The 20,092-nt window shown below is 46.4% G+C and overlaps 1 protein-coding gene across 8 annotated transcripts in view; it reads right to left on the reverse strand.

The window, feature by feature from the left end:
* Nucleotides 1-20,092, reverse strand: part of LOC106584600 (GRAM domain-containing protein 4) — a 51,139-nt gene that overhangs the window by 17,317 nt on the left and 13,730 nt on the right. For 5 of the 8 annotated variants that reach the window (XM_045706438.2, XM_045706442.2, XM_045706437.2 and 2 more), the window contains exons 3-5: nucleotides 16,594-16,714; nucleotides 6,407-6,530; nucleotides 5,987-6,106 (exon numbers count right to left, since the gene is read on the reverse strand). In XM_045706438.2, coding sequence (XP_045562394.1) covers nucleotides 5,987-6,106; nucleotides 6,407-6,530; nucleotides 16,594-16,714 — 365 coding nt within the window. The remainder of the gene's footprint in view (nucleotides 1-5,986; nucleotides 6,107-6,406; nucleotides 6,531-16,593; nucleotides 16,715-20,092) is intronic. The other 3 variants (XM_045706441.2, XM_045706440.2, XM_014170076.3) reach the window with 1 other exon arrangement.

Raw genomic sequence — 20,092 nt, forward strand, 5'->3', positions numbered from 1 at the left:
AATGTTTATTGGCAGCCTGGCTCGACATATTCCCATACCCAACTCAAGGGAGAGGCTCTATTTTTAACAGGGACTGACAAGACATAGAGACCGACACACACAAACACACAGGGGACGACACACACAGGGACCGACCTACCAACACACACACACACACTGACCGACCGACCGACACACACACACAGGGACCGACCGACACACACACACACACTGACCGACATACACACACATTGACCGACCGACCGACACACACACACACACACAGGGACCGACCGACAGACCCACACAGGGGCCGACACACACACACACACACACACAAACACACACAGGGACCGACCTACAGACCCACACAGGGGCCGACACACACACACACACACACACACACACACACACACACACACACACACACACACACACACACACACACACACACACAGACCGACATACACACACATTGACCGACCGACACACACACACAGGGACCGACCGACAGACCCACACAGGGGCCGACACACACACACACACACAGGGGCCGACACACACACACAGGGACCGACCTACACACACACACACTGACTGACATACACACACATTGACCGACCGACACACACACACACAGGGACCGATCGACAGACCCACACAGGGGCCGACACACACACAGGGGCCAACCGACCCACACACACAGGGACCGACCGACCCACACACAGGGACCGACCGACACACAGGGACCGACCGACACACACACAGGGACGGACACACACACACACACAGGGACGGACACACACACACACAGGGACGGACACACACACACACAGGGACGGACACACACACACAGGGACGGACACACACACACAGGGACGGACACACACACACAGGGACGGACACACACACACACACACACAGGGACCGACACACACACACACACACACACGGGACCAACGCACACAGGGACCGACACAAACACACACAGGGACCGACACAGACACACACAGGGACCGACACAGACACACACAGGGACCGACCGACCCACCCACACACACAGGGACCGACCGACAAACACACACACACACACACCGACCGACACACCGGGACCGACCGACCCACACACACACACATTGACCACACACACACACACACACACCGATCGACACACACAGGGACCGACACACACACATTGACCGACCGACCGACACACACACACACAGGGACCGACACACACACACACACACACACACACACACACATTGACCGACCGACCGACACACACACACACACACACACAGGGACCGACACACACACACACACACACAGGGACCGACCGACACACACACACACTAGGACCGACCGACACACACACACACTAGGACCGACCGACCGAACACACACACACACACACACACACACACACACTGGGACCGACCGACACACACACACTGGGACCGATCGACACACACACACTGGGACCGATCGACACACACACACTGGGACCGATCGACACACACTGGGACCGACCGACACACACACACACACACTGGGACCGACCGACACACACACACACACACACACACACACTGGGACCGACCGACACACACACACAGGGACCGACACACACACACACACACACACACACAGGGACCGACCGACACACACACACACTAGGACCGACCGACACACACACACACTAGGACCGACCGACCGACACACACACACACACACACACTGGGACCGACCGACACACACACACTGGGACCGATCGACACACACACACACACTGGGACCGATCGACACACACACACTGGGACCGATCGACACACACTGGGACCGACCGACACACACACACACACACACACTGGGACCGACCGACACACACACACTGGGACCGACACACACACACACTGGGACCGACCGACACACACACACTGGGACCGACCGACACACACTGGGACCGACCGACACACACACACACACTGGGACCGACCGACACACACACACACACTGGGACCGACCGACACACACACACTGGGAACGATCGACACACACTGGGACCGACCGACACACACTGGGACCGACCGACACACACTGGGACCGACCGACACACACTGGGACCGACCGACACACACACACACACACACACAGGGACTGACCGACACACACACACACACACACACACACAGGGACCGACCGACACACACACACACACACACACAGGGACCGACCGACCCACACACAGGGACCGACCGACACACACACACAGGGACCGACCGACACACACACACAGGGACCGACCGACACACACACACAGGGACCGACCGACACACACACACAGGGACCGACCGACACACACACACACACAGGGACCGACCGACACACACACACACACAGGGACCGACTGACACACACACACACACAGGGACCGACCGACACACACACACACACAGGGACCGACCGACACACACACACACAGGGACAGACCGACACACACACACACACAGGGACAGACCGACACACACACACAGGGACAGACCGACACACACACACAGCGACCGACCGACACACACACACAGCGACCGACCGACACACACACACAGGGCCCGACCGACACACACACAGGGCCCGACCGACACACACACACACACACACACACACACAGGGACCGACCGACACACACACAGGGACCGACCGACCCACACACAGGGACCGACCGACCCACACACAGGGACCGACCGACCCACACACAAACACAGGGACCGACCGACCCACACACAAACACAGGGACCGACCGACCCACACACAAACACAGGGACCGACCGACCCACACACAAACACAGGGACCGACCGACCCACACACAAACACAGGGACCGACCGACCCACACACAAACACAGGGACCGACCGACCCACACACAAACACAGGGACCGACCGACCCACACACAAACACAGGGACCGATCGACCCACACACAAACACAGGGACCGATCGACCCACACACAAACACAGGGACCGATCGACCCACACACAAACACAGGGACCGATCGCCCCACACACACGGGACCGACACACACACACACACACACACACACACACACACACACACACACACACACACACACACACACACACACAGGGACAGACCGACACACACACACAGGGACAGACCGACACACACACACAGCGACCGACCGACACACACACACAGGGCCCGACCGACACACACACACACACACACACACAGGGACCGACCGACCCACACACAGGGACCGACCGACACACACAGGGACCGACCGACCCACACACAGGGACCGACCGACCCACACACAAACACAGGGACCGACCGACCCACACACAAACACAGGGACCGACCGACCCACACACAAACACAGGGACCGACCGACCCACACACAAACACAGGGACCGACCGACCCACACACAAACACAGGGACCGACCGACCCACACACAAACACAGGGACCGATCGACCCACACACAAACACAGGGACCGATCGACCCACACACAAACACAGGGACCGATCGACCCACACACAAACACAGGGACCGATCGACCCACACACAAACACAGGGACCGATCGACCCACACACAAACACAGGGACCGATCGACCCACACACAAACACAGGGACCGATCGACCCACACACAAACACAGGGACCGATCGACACACACACACACACACACACACACACACACACACACACACACACACACACACACACACAGGGACCGACCGACACACACACACACACACAGGGACCGACCGACACACACACAAACACAGGGACCGATCGACCCACACACAAACACAGGGACCGATCGACACACACACACACACACACACACACACACACACACACACACACACACACACACGGGACCGACCGACACACACACACACACACAGGGACCGACCGACACACACACACACACAGGGACCGACCGACACACACACACAAACACAGGGACCGACCGACCCACACACAAACACCGACCGACCCACACACACAAACACAGGGACCGACCGACCCACACACACAAACACAGGGACCGACCGACCCACACACACAGGGACCGACACACACACACACACACACACACAGGGACCGACCGACACACACACACACACACACAGGGACCGACCGCACACACACACACACACACACACACACACACACACACACACACACACACACACACACAGGGACCGACCGAACCACACACAAACACAGGGACCGACCGACCCACACACAAACACAGGGACCGACCGACCCACACACAAACACAGGGACCGACCGACCCACACACAAACACAGGGACCGACCGACCCACACACAAACACAGGGACCGATCGACACACACAGGGACTGATCGACACACACAGGGACCGATCGACACACACACACACACACACACACACACACACACAGGGACCGACCGAACCACACACAAACACAGGGACCGACCGACCCACACACAAACACAGGGACCGACCGACCCACACACAAACACAGGGACCGACCGACCCACACACAAACACAGGGACCGATCGACACACACAGGGACTGATCGACACACACAGGGACCGATCGACACACACACACACACACACACACACACACACACACACACACCGACCCACACACAGGGACCGACCGACCCACACACAGGGACCGACCGACCCACACACAGGGACCGACCGACCCACACGAGTATGTGAGCGGAGTTATCTGTACTGTGTCCCGCCACCCGCCAACCCCTCTTTACGCTACTGATACTCTCTGTTCATCATATATGCATAGTCACTTTAACCATACCTACATGTACATACTACCTCAATCAGCCTGACTAACCGGTGTCTGTATGTAGCCTCGCTACTTTTATAGCCTCGCTACTGTATATAGCCTGTCTTTTTACTGTTGTTTTATTTCTTTACCTACCTATTGTTCACCTAACACCTTTTTTTGCACTATTGGTTAGAGCCTGTAAGTAAGCATTTCCCTGTAAGGTCTACACCTGTTGTATTCGGCGCACGTGACAAATAAACTTTGATTTGATTTTGAGTTGAGTGGTTGGAAATCCCGCTCATCGCTCATGGAGCTCCACGTCCTTTCCAACCGCTCCACTAAAAACCGCTCCTCACTCACAGGAAAATAAACTCCCACTCCATTCATTCAAAATCACAATGGAACCATCTATTTTTGTGACTACCTGGATCTACCATTTGGTTTTGAGGTAGTGAAACCAAATGAAAACTATTATAATAAACATGAAAAGGTGAATGTAAGAAAAGCTCATCATTTCAAATAGGCGACATGTCATATTAAACAGCATATCAACACTCTAAATAGGTCAGGAGCCAGACAGGGAGACTAAGAAAGAACCAAAATGAATTATTCAGGCTATATTATTTCAATTATTTCAAGGCTATAGCCTACAAAGAAATACATTGTGACCACACTAGCCTGGTAAGGAGGCGAAACATTTAAAAAACATTTTGTTGTATTAAATCATTATGGTCTATAAATTGTGCATATAAGCTGCGACTTATTTAGAATTAAATACAAATTAAATTAAAAATGCCTTATTACTCATTTTTGCCTTTGAATTCATTTTTAGAGTCTGTGGCATCAGGCCCATGCGATGGTGCCTGGAGAGCCGGCCAGCAGTGGGGAATATCCTCTCCTTACTGGCAGAGCCACTCGTGATGCTGAACACCCCTTTGGCCAAGCTTGCCGGGCTGGGTAGGGATGCATGATTTTTATTTTTTTATTATTTATAGGCCTCTAGGTTTGTATAATTCAATCAAAACGGAAAGCTCCTTGAAAGTTGGAATATTCCAGGCCTATTGGGACAAGAATATCAATTATGGCCTATTGTATAGATAATAGAACAAAAATGAAGGAAACTTAAGAGAACAGATTTTTTGTTTCTAAATACTTTGGTACATTGACACAATTATCTATTAATTAGCTACCCACCTCGTTCCTTTCTTTTGAAACTGTCTTTTCAGATTCCACAATGATTCTTTAGTTGTGGACATTACATCACCGCACTCCCCCACTTGGTCCTCATCTTCGGAAGTCACTTTGATTTTGCACCTGTGTGTTTTATCAGTTTCTTTATGAAAATATTTAGCGAACTCCATGACAGTAGCTAAAGCAAGGGGCTATAGCAGCACACAAGTAGACTACAAATGCACGCTGGGCCGGGCATGCCCTGAGCTGGTGAAGTGAGCGCTACTGGAGCGGGCTAGAAGGCCGACGCTCCAGCCTTTGGAAATCTCGCTCAGCGCTCCAGTCAAATCGGGAACGCTCCGCTCACACACACACAGGGGCCGACACACACAGGGGCCGACACACGGAAGCCAGCAGTAGAGCATCTACGCACACGCCTCTTACCTCGTTTTGAGAACTTCTAAGTTCAGTTTCTGTTCCAAGTCCAGCCTTTTCGATCTCTCTTTCTCCAGCTCCTGTTTCAGTGTCTCTATATTGGTTTCTTCTCTAAGCTTCCTCAACTCCTCCTCTGAAAAATAGAGCAACGAAAGCCCATAAGTTAGGCTCAGCCAACACACATTTCTGACTGTTACCACCTTGGTCCTGGTGGGTCACTGCCACAGGCACCTGTACAAACTTGTCAATCTTAAGTCACCGATATTGATCAATTAGCACAGTTGATGAGGTTACCGGTAGAATCAGATGCGGTGCCTGGTTGGGACTAAGTACAAGCTGAACTTTAGGAACAGGGTTGCCTAGCTCTTGGAACAGATATGTTTGCCCGTAATTATGTTTACAGTCCCCAAACCATTGAGATTTTATTTGACCGAGCAGAGAGGGGAAAAGGAAGATGAAGTAAACCTTGTCTCATTCAGAACCGGTTGTAAGTCATTAAAAATGTATGTAGCACAGAGTTCTGCCAGAGAACACCTCAACCTACTTTATCACTGTAATTGAACTAAGACCGTAGACAGAGTGAAATGTCCTTTTCGTAAGGAATGTTCCCCCCATGACCACAGTATAACAAACAGAAAATAATGGTTCTCAAGTAGACTCTTTTTTCTCATGCTGTACTTCTGTAATCAGCAAGATAAATAATTATTTGATTGGATTTTAAAGCGGTGGGTGAAAGCAATTAGAACGAGGTAGACTGGTAGGCAACAGGGTACCAGGGTAACAGGGTACAACGGGGTAACACAGGGTACAACAGGGTAACAGGGTACAACAGGGTAACAGGGTACAACAGGGTAACAGGGTAAAAGGGTACAGCAGGGTACCAGGGTACAACAGGGTAAAAGGGTACACCAGGGTAAAAGGGTACAACAGGATACCAGGGTAACAGGGTACAACAGGATACCAGGGTAAAAGGGTACAGCAGGGTACCAGGGTAACAGGGTACCAGGGTAAAAGGGTACAGCAGGGTACCAGGGTAACAGGGTACAACAGGATACCAGGGTAAAAGGGTACAGCAGGGTACCAGGGTAAAAGGGTACAGCAGGGTACCAGGGTAAAAGGGTACAGCAGGGTACCAGGGTAAAACAGGGTACCAGGGTAACAGGGTACAACAGGATACCAGGGTAAAAGGGTACAGCAGGGTACCAGGGTAACAGGGTACCAGGGTAACAGGGTACAACAGGGTACAACAGGGTACCAGGGTACCAGGGTACAACAGGATACCAGGGTAAAGGGTACAGCAGGGTACCAGGGTAACAGGGTACAACAGGGTGCTAGGTTAACAGGGTACAACAGGGTACCTTGGTCTGTCAGTCAGTTGACCGAGGAGAACGCGACGGGCCGGAGGCTATAAAAAGCAGTCACTTCCAGACCAGCTTGTAGTCCTTCAGTTTCAGCATTACAAGACATTAGATTATACCTCTGCAGAACAGATTTGGTCAGGCAAGGCGTCTTGAGTATGTGTGGCATGATTTAAAATGGCTTCTCACGAGTCCGCTCCTTTAGCGGTTGGCATTAAAAAGGGAACATTCTCATCAACCCATTCCATAATGTGTCAACTGTGACGTACAGGCCAACTCTGGTCCACTTTACATCTCATGATTCAGTTGGTGAGAGGGGGACAGAGAAGAGGTGTAAAATAATGGAGGGAGATATTAGTGAAAAAATAAGACCAAGGCCGAGAGAAATACTAAGGAGGAGGGGAGGAGAGGACAGGACAGGTGAGAGGAAACAGTTAGTGCAGGAGAAAGATAAATTAGAAAGAGCTAGCTAGTATTTGCAGCTACTGGATGGCCCCCAATCTGTTCACTGTACTGGGAGAAAGTTCACCTGGCAAGCTCAACACCACAAGAAATTGATAAAGGACCTACTAGAGGGAATGATGGATACCGGTGGTAAAGTTCTAGGTGGAGCAACGCCTGAGCTTGAAAGTGACTGCCTGCCTGTTCTAACAGCTTAGTGTTGTTACCAGCTTACCACAAGGTTACCTGGGACAACAGCAGCCTGGTTAATAATTCAATACAGCTAGAGCCTGCTGCAACGAGGGTCACTGTCTTAACCCTCTAAGCTGGGGGGGGGGGGGGGGGGGGGGCTAATAATTATGTCAATTAGCCTATCAGAAGCTTCTAAAGCCATGACATTTTCTTGAATTTTCCAAGCTGTTTAAAGGCACAGCCAACTTTGTGTATGTAAACTTCTGACCCACTGGAATTGTGATATAGAGTATTATAAGTGAAATAATCTGTCTGTAAACAATTGTTGGAAAAATTACTTGTGTCATGCACAAAGTGGATGTCCTAACCGATTTGCCAAAACTATAGTTTGTTAGCAAGAAATGTGTGGAGGGGTGAAAAACGAGTTTTAATGACTCCAACCTAAGTGTATGTAAACTTCTGACTTCAACTGTACATTACAAAAATTATTATTTTCACATTACTAGTGAAATTCACTCTACAGTTGATGGTTCATTTCATTACCTTATGAAAACATGATAATAAGAAATTACATTCACATTTTGTACACAGCTGGAAAATATACAGATATTTCCTGTACCTACCACACAACATCAAGCTAATTGGAAAATCTATCACCATAGCAACACAACTTATGACACCCTCTGCAGAATGTTTCCAAGTTATAAATATTCAAGTGTTCCCCTTGATGAATGAGGAACAAAATTTAGCATAGCCGCCCCGTCCACCTAAGCAGGGCATTGACATCATGGCTAAGTTCTCCTGTCGTCATAGTTACACTGTTTTAGGATTTCACCACAGCTTCACATAAGAGAGCAAAAAGCCCCGCTGTTCACATCAATTCCCAACCGTCTTGTAAGCAACAAATTCAGCCCAGAAACCAAGGAGCTGATCAAGGCCTAGGGTTCTTAATTTAAACATCTGAATAGTATGAGTCATCTGAAGGCAGAAAACATGTTCTTACTCTTTAGCGCGTCCACATCCTGATCTATCGTTTGTTTCCTGCTACATCAACTGTGACTGGGCCACCATGAGACTGGTGTAAACCACATCCTCTTCCTGGTATCACATGGCATGGAAGTATGTGAATGTACTGAACGTAACTGACATGTTGAATCCATTTCAAAGTCGACCCGTCATCAAACCAAAAAACGGTCTCTAAAAAGAGAACGTTCTGGTCTACCTCTTGTTGAGTGAGACGATGTTCGCGCCATTCTCTTGATAGTGAAATGCTTTTCAACAAAAGAAAGCTACATTAATTTCCTTTCAAAGAGGACTAAAGAACTATCAAGGACAAAAGTGCATTTAAAAAAAAATAAATACCGTTATTTTACCAGGTAAATTGACTGAGAACACATTGTCATTTACAGCAACGACCTGGGGAATAGTTACAGGGGAGAGGAGGGGGATGAATGAGCCAATTGTAAGCATTCCTGTAGAGAAAACCCATAGGAACCTAAAACAACTATACTCAAACTATCCAATCAAAGGTGGATGGAAATTAATGTATGGCTAGTATAGATATTAGATATTCTCCTCTGATGTGAAACTGGAGTGTGTTGAAGTATTTGTATTTCATTAAGGATCCCCATTAGTTTCTGCCAAGGCAGCAGCTACTGTTCCTGGGGTCTAGCAACATTAAGGAAGTGTCCTCCACTCTAACAGACGAGCTCTCCCTCTTAGCCTCCAATTCTCAACATCACCAATGGGTTTGGCCCCCATAAAGCCCTTACTGTACAAGGCCTTTTCAGGTCACCACCTCATTCATATAGAAACAGACTACTTTTTCTGAATGAGTGCCGCACGGCATGCTAACCTGCTAACCAGTAGCTGCTGGGGTTGCTGCAGAGCCAGGAGGGAGAATAGAAAGCCATGTATGCCCCGGATAACCTAGTTATGTAAGTCAAACATTTGCATAGAGGCCTTTATTTAACAATGTGCCAGAGAGCATCCTCTCATTATCACATGCATGGCTTCCCATGCCTGACCAAGCCTCTGGACATGGGGACTGTTGGGGGGACAGGGCACTCAGTTACCACAGTTCTGGGTATGTTTCTACAACAGCAAGTGTTTTAGTAGCCAAATAGGCCCATATCTAAGACATTTAATCTCACTTCAGATTTTTCTGAGCCAGCGGTTAGTTTTAAAGTTGTTGTACCCAGTTTGTAATATAACTGAAATGTATCTCCGACTTTCTGAATTCTGCTATCTCACAGTGCCTTGTTTTGGCTAGCTGCCAACACAAGACAATTTTTCTTAACGTCTCCAACACGCTGTTGAGGTCGCTCTCGTCTTTTATCATAGTATAGTAAATGTCCAACTGTCATTTTCACTGGACACCTACTAGTATGTTAAGGGAGGTGCTGTATCTTTAACACTGGCTAACAGGGTAAACAAGTTTTTTACTACCGTTACACAGGCTTGTTAGAGTTCGGTATCTAGCCTTTAATGCTCTACTAGGTAGAATTACAATAGTGTTCTGTGTGAGGTCTTCATTCATAAAGCTATGCATTGTAACATATTGGAGGTAGATGACAGGAGACAAATCATACAACCATGACCAACTGTCCCAGAATCAGTGTCTGACAGATAGGCCTACAAATGTGAGTCAACAGACCAATGACTGCCAGGAAATGCAGCATCACTTCACACCCAAATACTTTCCCCTGAGAAACCCAAGCTGTCTGCCATGCTTCACAACAAGTAAACAGCGAGTGGGATAACATCTTCAGGCCGGCCTGGAGATTCCTTAGGTATCGCTATGCAACCTCACCCAGGCATTTCACAATGTCACACAGGAGGAGGTGGGCTGATGTGACTCTCCCTTGTTCTGGCCTGGAGCCAGAGACTAGCAGAGACTATAAAAATGCATTGTGGTTTCTAGCCAGCATAGGTTAATAATTACCAAGAGCAAGGGAGTGGACATACAGAATACTACTGAAGAAACCATTCATACTACTGCTATCCTCCAGTTACTGTACCAGTGGACCAGAAAAGAGACACCCAATGGTCCTTCAATACCTGGCTGCCTTTCTTCAGAGTGGAGTAGCTTAAGTAATATCCTCTATTAATAACCGCTGTTTTTATTTACTGGCACAGTAAGAAGGTCCGGGTCTGACCTTTCATGTCCTCCCCCATTGCAGAGCCCTCAGGACGAGCGAGCACACGCACCCACACACACTGCAGGTGCCCCTTAAAGTGGATGATCGACACCCTACATGATTATTTCTTGTGAAGTGCCAAATATTATTTACAATTTTGTGAGGTGCGGAGGTCTCTCTAGGATTTTCACATCAAGAGAGCAAGGAGGGGGAAAATGTATAGAAAATACACATTTCTGTCTCTTCCTGTGGCAGGTTGTGTAAAATGGCAGATTGCGAGTGTGAAATCCAAGCTATTTAGTGGAAATGGTGAACATAATCAAAAACCTATTCAAATACAAACACTAAAGCAATGTGAATGTTATCCATCTCAAAAGGGTAGGCAACACTGTTGTATGTGCAGTTGTAGAGGCTGATGATATCACAAAATGGACTGTCTGTTAGACAAATGTATTGATCGCGGGGCAGATTGGCCTCAATTGATCAGCAATGCAGTGTGTGCTGTTCATGTGTGTAAACATCACTGCAATCGGTCGGATATGTTTAACTTTTAAGATGCACTAGGCAGAAATCTCGCCGCCATTTCCTGGTTGCTAAAATTCTAATAGTTGCTAAAATTCAATCTGACAAAATAAGCAAGTATAGTGTAGACTAGAGAATCATTGTACCATCTAAACCGCTGTGGTATACAGTATCTAACCAAAAGTGTGTGGACACCTACTCATCGCACATCTCATTCCAAAAGCATGGGCATTAATATGGAGTTGGTCTGCCTTTGCTCCTATAACAGCCTCCATTCTTCTGGGAAGGCTTTCCACTAGATGCTGGAACATTGCTGCAGGGACTTGCTTCCATTCAGTCACTCAAGCATTAGAGGGGTCGGGCACTGATGTTGGGTGATTAGGCCTGGCTCGCAGTCGGCGTTCCAATTCATCCCAACGGTGTTCGATGGGGTTGAGGTCAGGGCTCTATGCAGGCCAGTCAACTTCTTCCACACCAATCTCGACAAACAATTTCTGAATGGACCTCGCTTTGTGCACGGACCTTCCCCAAACTGTTGCCACAAAGTTGGAAGCACAGAATCGTCTAGAATGTTATTGTATGCTGTAAAGTTAAGATTTTCATCCACTGGAACTAATGGGCCAAGCCCAAAACATGAAAAACAGCCCCAGTCCATTATTCCTCCTCCACCAAACCTTACAGTTGACACTATGCATTCGGGGAGGTAGCGTTCTCCTGGCATCCGCCAAACCCAGATTCGTCCGTCGGACTGCCAGATGGTGAAGCATGATTCATCACTCCAGAGAACGCATTTCCACTGATCCAAAATGGGAGCGAGCTTTACACCACTCCAGCCCTCGCTTGACAATATTAGGCTTGTGTGCGGCTGCTCGACCATGGAAACCCATTTCATGAAGCTCCCGGTGAACAGTTCTTGTGCTGACGTTGCTTCCGGAGGCAGTTTGGAACTCAGTAGTGAGTGTTGCAACTGGACAGATGATTTTTATGCGCTACGTGCTTCAGCACTCGGCGGTCCCGTTCTGTAAGCTTGTGTGGCCTACCACTTTGCGGCTGAGCTGTTGTTGCTCCTAAACGTTTCCACTTCACAAAAACAGCACTTATAGTTGCCCGTGGCAGCTCTAGCAGGTAAGAAATTTAACAAACTGACTTGTTGGAAAGGTGGCATCCAATGACAGTGCCATAATGAAAGTCACTGAGCTCGTCAGTAAGGCTATTCTACTGCCAATGTTTGTCTATTGAGATTGCATGGCTGTATGCTCGATTTTATATATCCGTCAGCAACGGGTGTGGCTGAAATAGCCAAATCCACTAATTTCAAGGGGTGTCCACGTACTTTTGTATATACAGTCCATTCAGGAAAGTATTCAGAACCGTTCCCTTTTTCCACATGTTACAATACAGCCTTATCCAAAACAACCTACACACAAAACCCCATAATGTCAAAGCAAAAACAGGTTTAGAAATGTATGTATGTATGTATGAAAATTAAAAAAAAAAAAAACATTTACATAAGTATTCAGACCCTTTACTCAGTCCTTTGTTGAAACACCTTTGGCAGCGATTACAGCCTCGAGTCTTCTTGGGTATGACGCTACAAGCTTGGCACACCTGAGGCATGCATGAGAGCATCAGCTGTTCCGGACGACTGTGTGATCACGCTCTCCGTAGCCGACGTGAGTAAGACCTTTAAACAGGTCAACATTCACAAGGCTGCGGGGCCAGACGGATTACCAGGACATGTACTCAGGGCATGTGCTGACCAACTGGCAGGTGTCTTCACTGACATTTTCAACATGTCCCTGATTGAGTCTGTAATACCAACATGTTTCAAGCAGACCACCATACTCCCTGTGCCCAAGAACACTAAGGTAACCTGCCTAAATAACTACAGACCCATAGCACTCACGTCTGTAGCCATGAAGTGCTTTGAAAGGTTGGTAATGGCTCGCATCAACACCATTATCCCAGAAACCCTAGACCCACTCCAATTTGCATACCTCCCCAACAGATCCACAGATGATGCAATTTCTATTGCACTCCACACTGCCCTTTCCCACCTGGACAAAAGGAACTGTTTATCATATATGCATAGTCACTTTAACCATATCTACATGTACATACTACCTCAATCAGCCCGACTATAGCCTCGCTACTGTTATTTTTCATTGTCTTTCTTACTGTTGTTTTTATTTCTTTACTTATCTATTGTTCACCTAATACCTTTTTTTCCACTTAGAACTTGCACTGTTGGTTAGAGCCTGTAAGTAAGCTGGTGACAAATAAACTTTGATTTGACACCTGTATTTGGGGAGTTTATGTTTGATCGGGTTCAAATACGGGCTCTGGCTGGGCCACTCGCCCGAAGCCACTCCTGTGTTGTCTTGGCTGTGTGCTTAGGGTCGTTGTCCTGTTGGAAGGTGAACCTTCACCCCAGTCTGAGGTCCTGAGCAGGTTTTCATCAAGGATCTCGGTACTTTGCTCCGTTCATCTTTCCCACAATCCTGAAAAGTCTCCCAGTCCCTGCCGCTGAAAAACATCCCCACAGCATGATGCTGTCACCACCATGCTTCAACTTAGGGATGGTGCCAGGTTTCCTCCAGATGTGACGCTTGGTATTCAGGCTAAAGAGTTCAATCTTGGTTTCATCAGACCAGAGAATCTTGTTTCTCTTGTTTCTCATGAGAGTCCTTTATATACCTTTTGGCAAACTCCAAGTGGACTGTCATGCCTTTTACTGAAGAGTGGCATCCGTCTACCATAAAGGCCTGATTAGTGGAGTGCTGCAGAGATGGTTGTCATTCTGGAAGGGTCTCCCATCTCCACAGAGGAACTCTGGAGCTCTGTCACAGTGACCATTGGGTTCTTGGACACCTCCCAGGTGGCCAGCTCTAGGAAGAGTCTTGGTGGTTCCCAACTTCTTCCATATAAGAATGATGGAGGGCAATTGAGGACTGTCCACACTCAGTTTCACATGTGACCCCTATCAGATGTGTGAATTCACATTGATGTAGCCTCTGAAGTATCACACATACTCAGTTCTCATTTCCTGTCACTGTTCCTTTCAATTTTGGGTAGTTGTCGTGGTAACGGCAGGTCATGTGCTAAAAATCTGAGCGTCCAGACTGAGGTCACATATGGAGCATCAGAATTGTTTCTACCAAATGTGTATGTGATCAATAAAATGTTATTTGAATGAATGCAAGCATGACTAAGTCGCTTTGGATAAAAGAGTCTTCAAAATGGCATATATTATTATTAAATGACCGACTCATCAAAGCAGAAAAGGACAAAGCTGATAATTTACTCAATCACTAACCACCTCCCTGAAGGCTCATGGCAAAGCAGGGCCAGGGCTCAAAACAAGGCAGACAAACAGCAATCGCATTACAAATCTACAAACTGCTCATCTCACAGTCATTGGATAATCAACTTCAGTACCAACTGTGGAAATCTGATTATTAGAAAAAGACTCACTATACATGTGCTTCAGTAGAGCAGCTACAGTACATTTGGCGATTGCACTCTTTCCATTAGTATCCTTTGGTGCTAGACAGAGGACAATGGGCTCTGCAATGAGGACCAGCCACCAGCCCATACTGCTGACATGCAGCCTGCATCCCAGATGGAGGGAGGGCTGAGGTGAAATGAAGGCCACCCACCACTTCTTTACTTCCATCTCCTCAATGTGTTGAAAGATATCCTGATATTTTGGGGATATCCGGATAGTCGTAATAGATGCAACATCAAATTGTTGTAAAGAAGCTAGATAGCCAATAGTCCACTCATATGAAACAACCTACCTGTTGGTTGATCATTGTAGCCGAATCCTTCTCATTTAGCCAACGTAATTCTGTAATTTTGATTCCATTTTGCATTGATTAGAAATCTCCCACTTAACTTTCTACACATGGAGCCTCTGTAGCACCACTTTGATTGAGCTACGTGTGAAATGTGTAGGCTACCTGTGCGTCTTTTTTAAAAATGGGGCGCACTCATTAAAACTCTATTTTATAAAAATGACAAATTTAATGGTCTATCCTTGTAGGCTATGTAGCAATGTCACAGATAACTTTAGACAAAGCATTTTCATTGTTAAAATAGGCCTATATTTTTTCTCTCTCAAAAATGAACACTCCCAAGTAATCAAATACTGACGTCTGTTCGGATAGTTGAATAACTGTGCCCATCCTTATAGAGGACTATAGTCACTCACAGATAGTATGATCACTGACCTAGCTACAGTACTAAGCTAAAGTTGATCTAATATAAGAGCCAGATGTAAGAGGGCTATATGAGCAAATGTAATTCTGCAGCCAGGAGAGCCCTGAAGGCGAGACCAATTCCATTTACACACACACCCTAATGAGTTCACCAACTAACAGACACCTTGACATGAAAGACAGATATCCATAGCTGCTGTGTGTATTGCCAAATCAACCAACAAACATGAAGACATTTTCCCTTTTTGCAAATCAAAACCTTACTGCTAGAGGTTTTACAAACTTCTCTTTAAACCTAGACTGAAAAATTGTGAAATACTCACGTAGGAAGTGCTTTTCCAGCAAGGCAATTTCCAGGTGGCCTTTCACCTCATTGAGTCCATCTGTCTCAGTCCTCTGATAGTCCTGGATGGCTGCGGCCATAGCAAGTGTCCCCAGACCAGCCTGGATGTGGGCACACACACACACACACACACACACACACACACACACACACACACACACACACACACACACACACACACACACACACACACACACAGTGAGGAGAGAAGAATAACTCCCTGCCAATGTGAGCTACTGTGGACTCTGGTTCAAAACACCTGCACACAGTACCTCAAAACTCACACACACATAGATAAATGCAGGCAAGCTGACTGCAGAAGACTCCATTTCACCTTGCAGTTTCTCCCTGCACCATCCAGCCTAGCTCAAACTGCAGTGTAATTGTGTATGCAGACTATCATCTGAATCATGACCCAACACAGAGCGAGAGAGAGAGCGAGCGAAACGAAGAATATTGTGAAAGTACACAAGGATAGCCACAGAGTTACATTGAGATAGTAACTAGTGTTGGTACTGTGCTACTCAAAAAGAGGGGAGGAAAACAACTAGATCCTCTCAGCAGGGGGATAAGAATATGCAAAGACAGCTTGTGTCAGAAGGTGGGAAATCAGTGCACTTTTTAGTAACGATGGGTGGGAGAGGAAGATACCACAAGCCCAGCTCTGATTAAAAGGTCTCCTCTCAGATGAATAAAGCTAGTACATTTCGACAAGGGATATTATAATTCGCTACTGTACTACAATGTACTGTGTAATTTATTCATGAATAAGACTCGTCAAAGCCAGGTCTCAGTCTTTCACTGAAACAAGTTAGCAACAATGACTGACACGAGAAGAATATTGACAGACATTGTGAAACATGTCACAGACACACATCCCTTACGGACCAAAAACAAAACATTCCATTCATATAATTGTCTTCAACATGAACGTCTGAGCACCGATAAGGCGGTGTGTAGGTAGCAACTGCTACATTATGTTTATCAATGATTGCATACAGCACATACTTTCCAAACTCTATTTTAGCTTTGAATATGCCATATCTAGGCCAGATTTAAGGCTACTTTGAGAGTGCAATTATGATGGGAAAGTAGTGCTCGTCTGCTCTGTAAAATGTAGTAATAGGAGTACATTAACACCATCCCTCGCACCATTACCCAGAGAAGCAGTGACCCAATTCACTAAGTCTGCTAATTGAGAAATGGGCCCTATTAATGTACATTCATTTATTCCATCTGTGTAAATTAGACCTTACTGTTAATTATATGTACCCCATAAAAGCTCAACAAAGTACAACAAAGAGTTAAACAGCGACAAATTACAGGCCTGCTATACCTACCTGTTGGTTGATCATTGTAGCCTAATCCTTCTCATGTAGCCAACGTAATTCTGTCATTTTGATTCCATTTTGCATTGATTAGAAATCTCCCACTTAACTTGCTACACATGGAGCCTCTGTAGCGCCACTTTGATTGAGCTACGTGTGAAATGTGTGTAGTCTACCGGTATGTCTTTTTTTTTCTTTCTTTCTTTTTTTTTTTTTAATCGCATGGTGTGCTTTCACCGTAAATCTTTTTTGAAATCTGACACAGCGGTTGCATTAAGGAGAAGTGTTATGCATAGGATAATAGATACACATGTATCTTTTATCAAAGTTTATGATTAGTATTTCTGTAAATTGATGTGGCTCTCTGCAAAATCACCGGATGTTTTTTTGAGGCAAAACATTACTGAACATAACGCGCCGATGTAAACTGATTTTTGGATATAAATATCAACTATATCGAAACAAAACATACATGTATTGTGTAACATGAAGTCCTATGAGTGCCATCTGATGAAGATCATCAAAGGTTAGTGATTAATTTTCTCTATTTCTGCTTTTTGTGACTCCTCTCTTTGGCTGGAAAAATGGCTGTGTTTTTCTGTGACTTGGCACTGACCTAACAATCGCAATGTATGCTTTCGCCATAAAGCCTTTTTGAAATCGGACACTGTGGTTGGATTAACAAGATGATTATCTTTAAAATGGTGTATAATACTTGTATGTTTGAGGAATTTTAATTATGAGATTTGTTGTTTTGAATTTGGCGCTAGCGTCCCACATACCCAAGAGAGGTTAAAATATGCCTGCTATGGAGGTAAATACAGTGCCTTGCAAAAGTATTCATCCCCTTGGCATTTTTCCTATTTTGTTGCATTACAACCTGTAATTTAAATTGATTTTTATTTGGATTTCATGTAATGGACATACACAAAATCGTCCAAATTGGTGAAGTGAAAAAAATCACTTGTTTCAAAATATTCAAAAAAATTCTAAAACAGATGTGTGGTGCGTGCATATGTATTCACCAGCTTTGCTATGAAGTCCCTAAATAAGATCTGGTGTAGGGTTGCAAAGGGTCGGAAATTTTCCGGAACATTTCTGGAAATTTTCCATGGGAAGTTAAGCCCATGTGGGTTTTAGCTTGCTAACTAACCGAGGAGTGTTAATTCACCTGTTTCCATACATATTTCATTTTAAAACATTTATCTTACAAAGGAGTTGTTTAATCTAACTGCTTAACCTTTATCTGTACATGGAATTTGATTCGTTTTTTACAATTTGTTTTCTAATCTTTACAGGAAAATGCCACGGGCACTATCTGATGTGTGGAGACATTTCACTGCAGCTAATGTAGAAGGAAAAGCTAGGAACATTTGCAAATACTGTGCCAAATCATATGTGAAGAATGCAACAAAGATGCAGTATCATCTGGCCAAGTGCATAAAGTTCCCTCAGCGCTCACAACAAGCAACCTCTGACAAAAGTCCCTCTACTTCTATTCGAGGTGAAAATGATGAATCAGACACCTTATCGATAACAACAGCTCATGTTCCTCCTGGTATCAAAAGTTTTTTCCTGCTCAAGCTGTGTATGCAAATGGTTCACCTCTGATGCTCACAGGCAATGTGTATTGGAAGACATTTCTGAATGTTCTTTACCCAGCATACACCCCTCCAACCAGACATACTTTATCTACTCATTTCCTGGATGCAGAGTTCAACAGAGTTCAAGTGAAGGTCAAGCAAATTATAGAGAAAGCAGAATGTATTGCAATAATCTCTGATGGGTGCTCGAATGTTCGTGGGCATGGAATAATTAACTACATCATCTCCACCCCTCAATCAGTATTCTACAAGAGCACAGACATAAGGGACAACAGACACACCGGTCTCTACATTGCAGATGAGCTGAAGGCAGTCATCAATGACCTTGGACCACAGAAGGTATTTGCATTGGTGACAGACAATGCTGCAAACATGAAGGCTGCTTGGTCTAAAGTGAAGGAGTCCTACCCTCACATCACACCCATTGGCTGTGCTGCTCATGCATTGAATCTGCTCCTCAAGGACATCATGACACTGAAAACAATGGATACACTCTACAAGAGAGCCAAGGAAATGGTTTGGTATTTGAAGGGTCATTAAGTTATAG

Source organism: Salmo salar, chromosome 23, assembly GCF_965601325.2.
Source record: "Salmo salar chromosome 23, fSalSal1, whole genome shotgun sequence".
NCBI classification, from domain to species: Eukaryota; Metazoa; Chordata; class Actinopteri; order Salmoniformes; family Salmonidae; genus Salmo; species Salmo salar.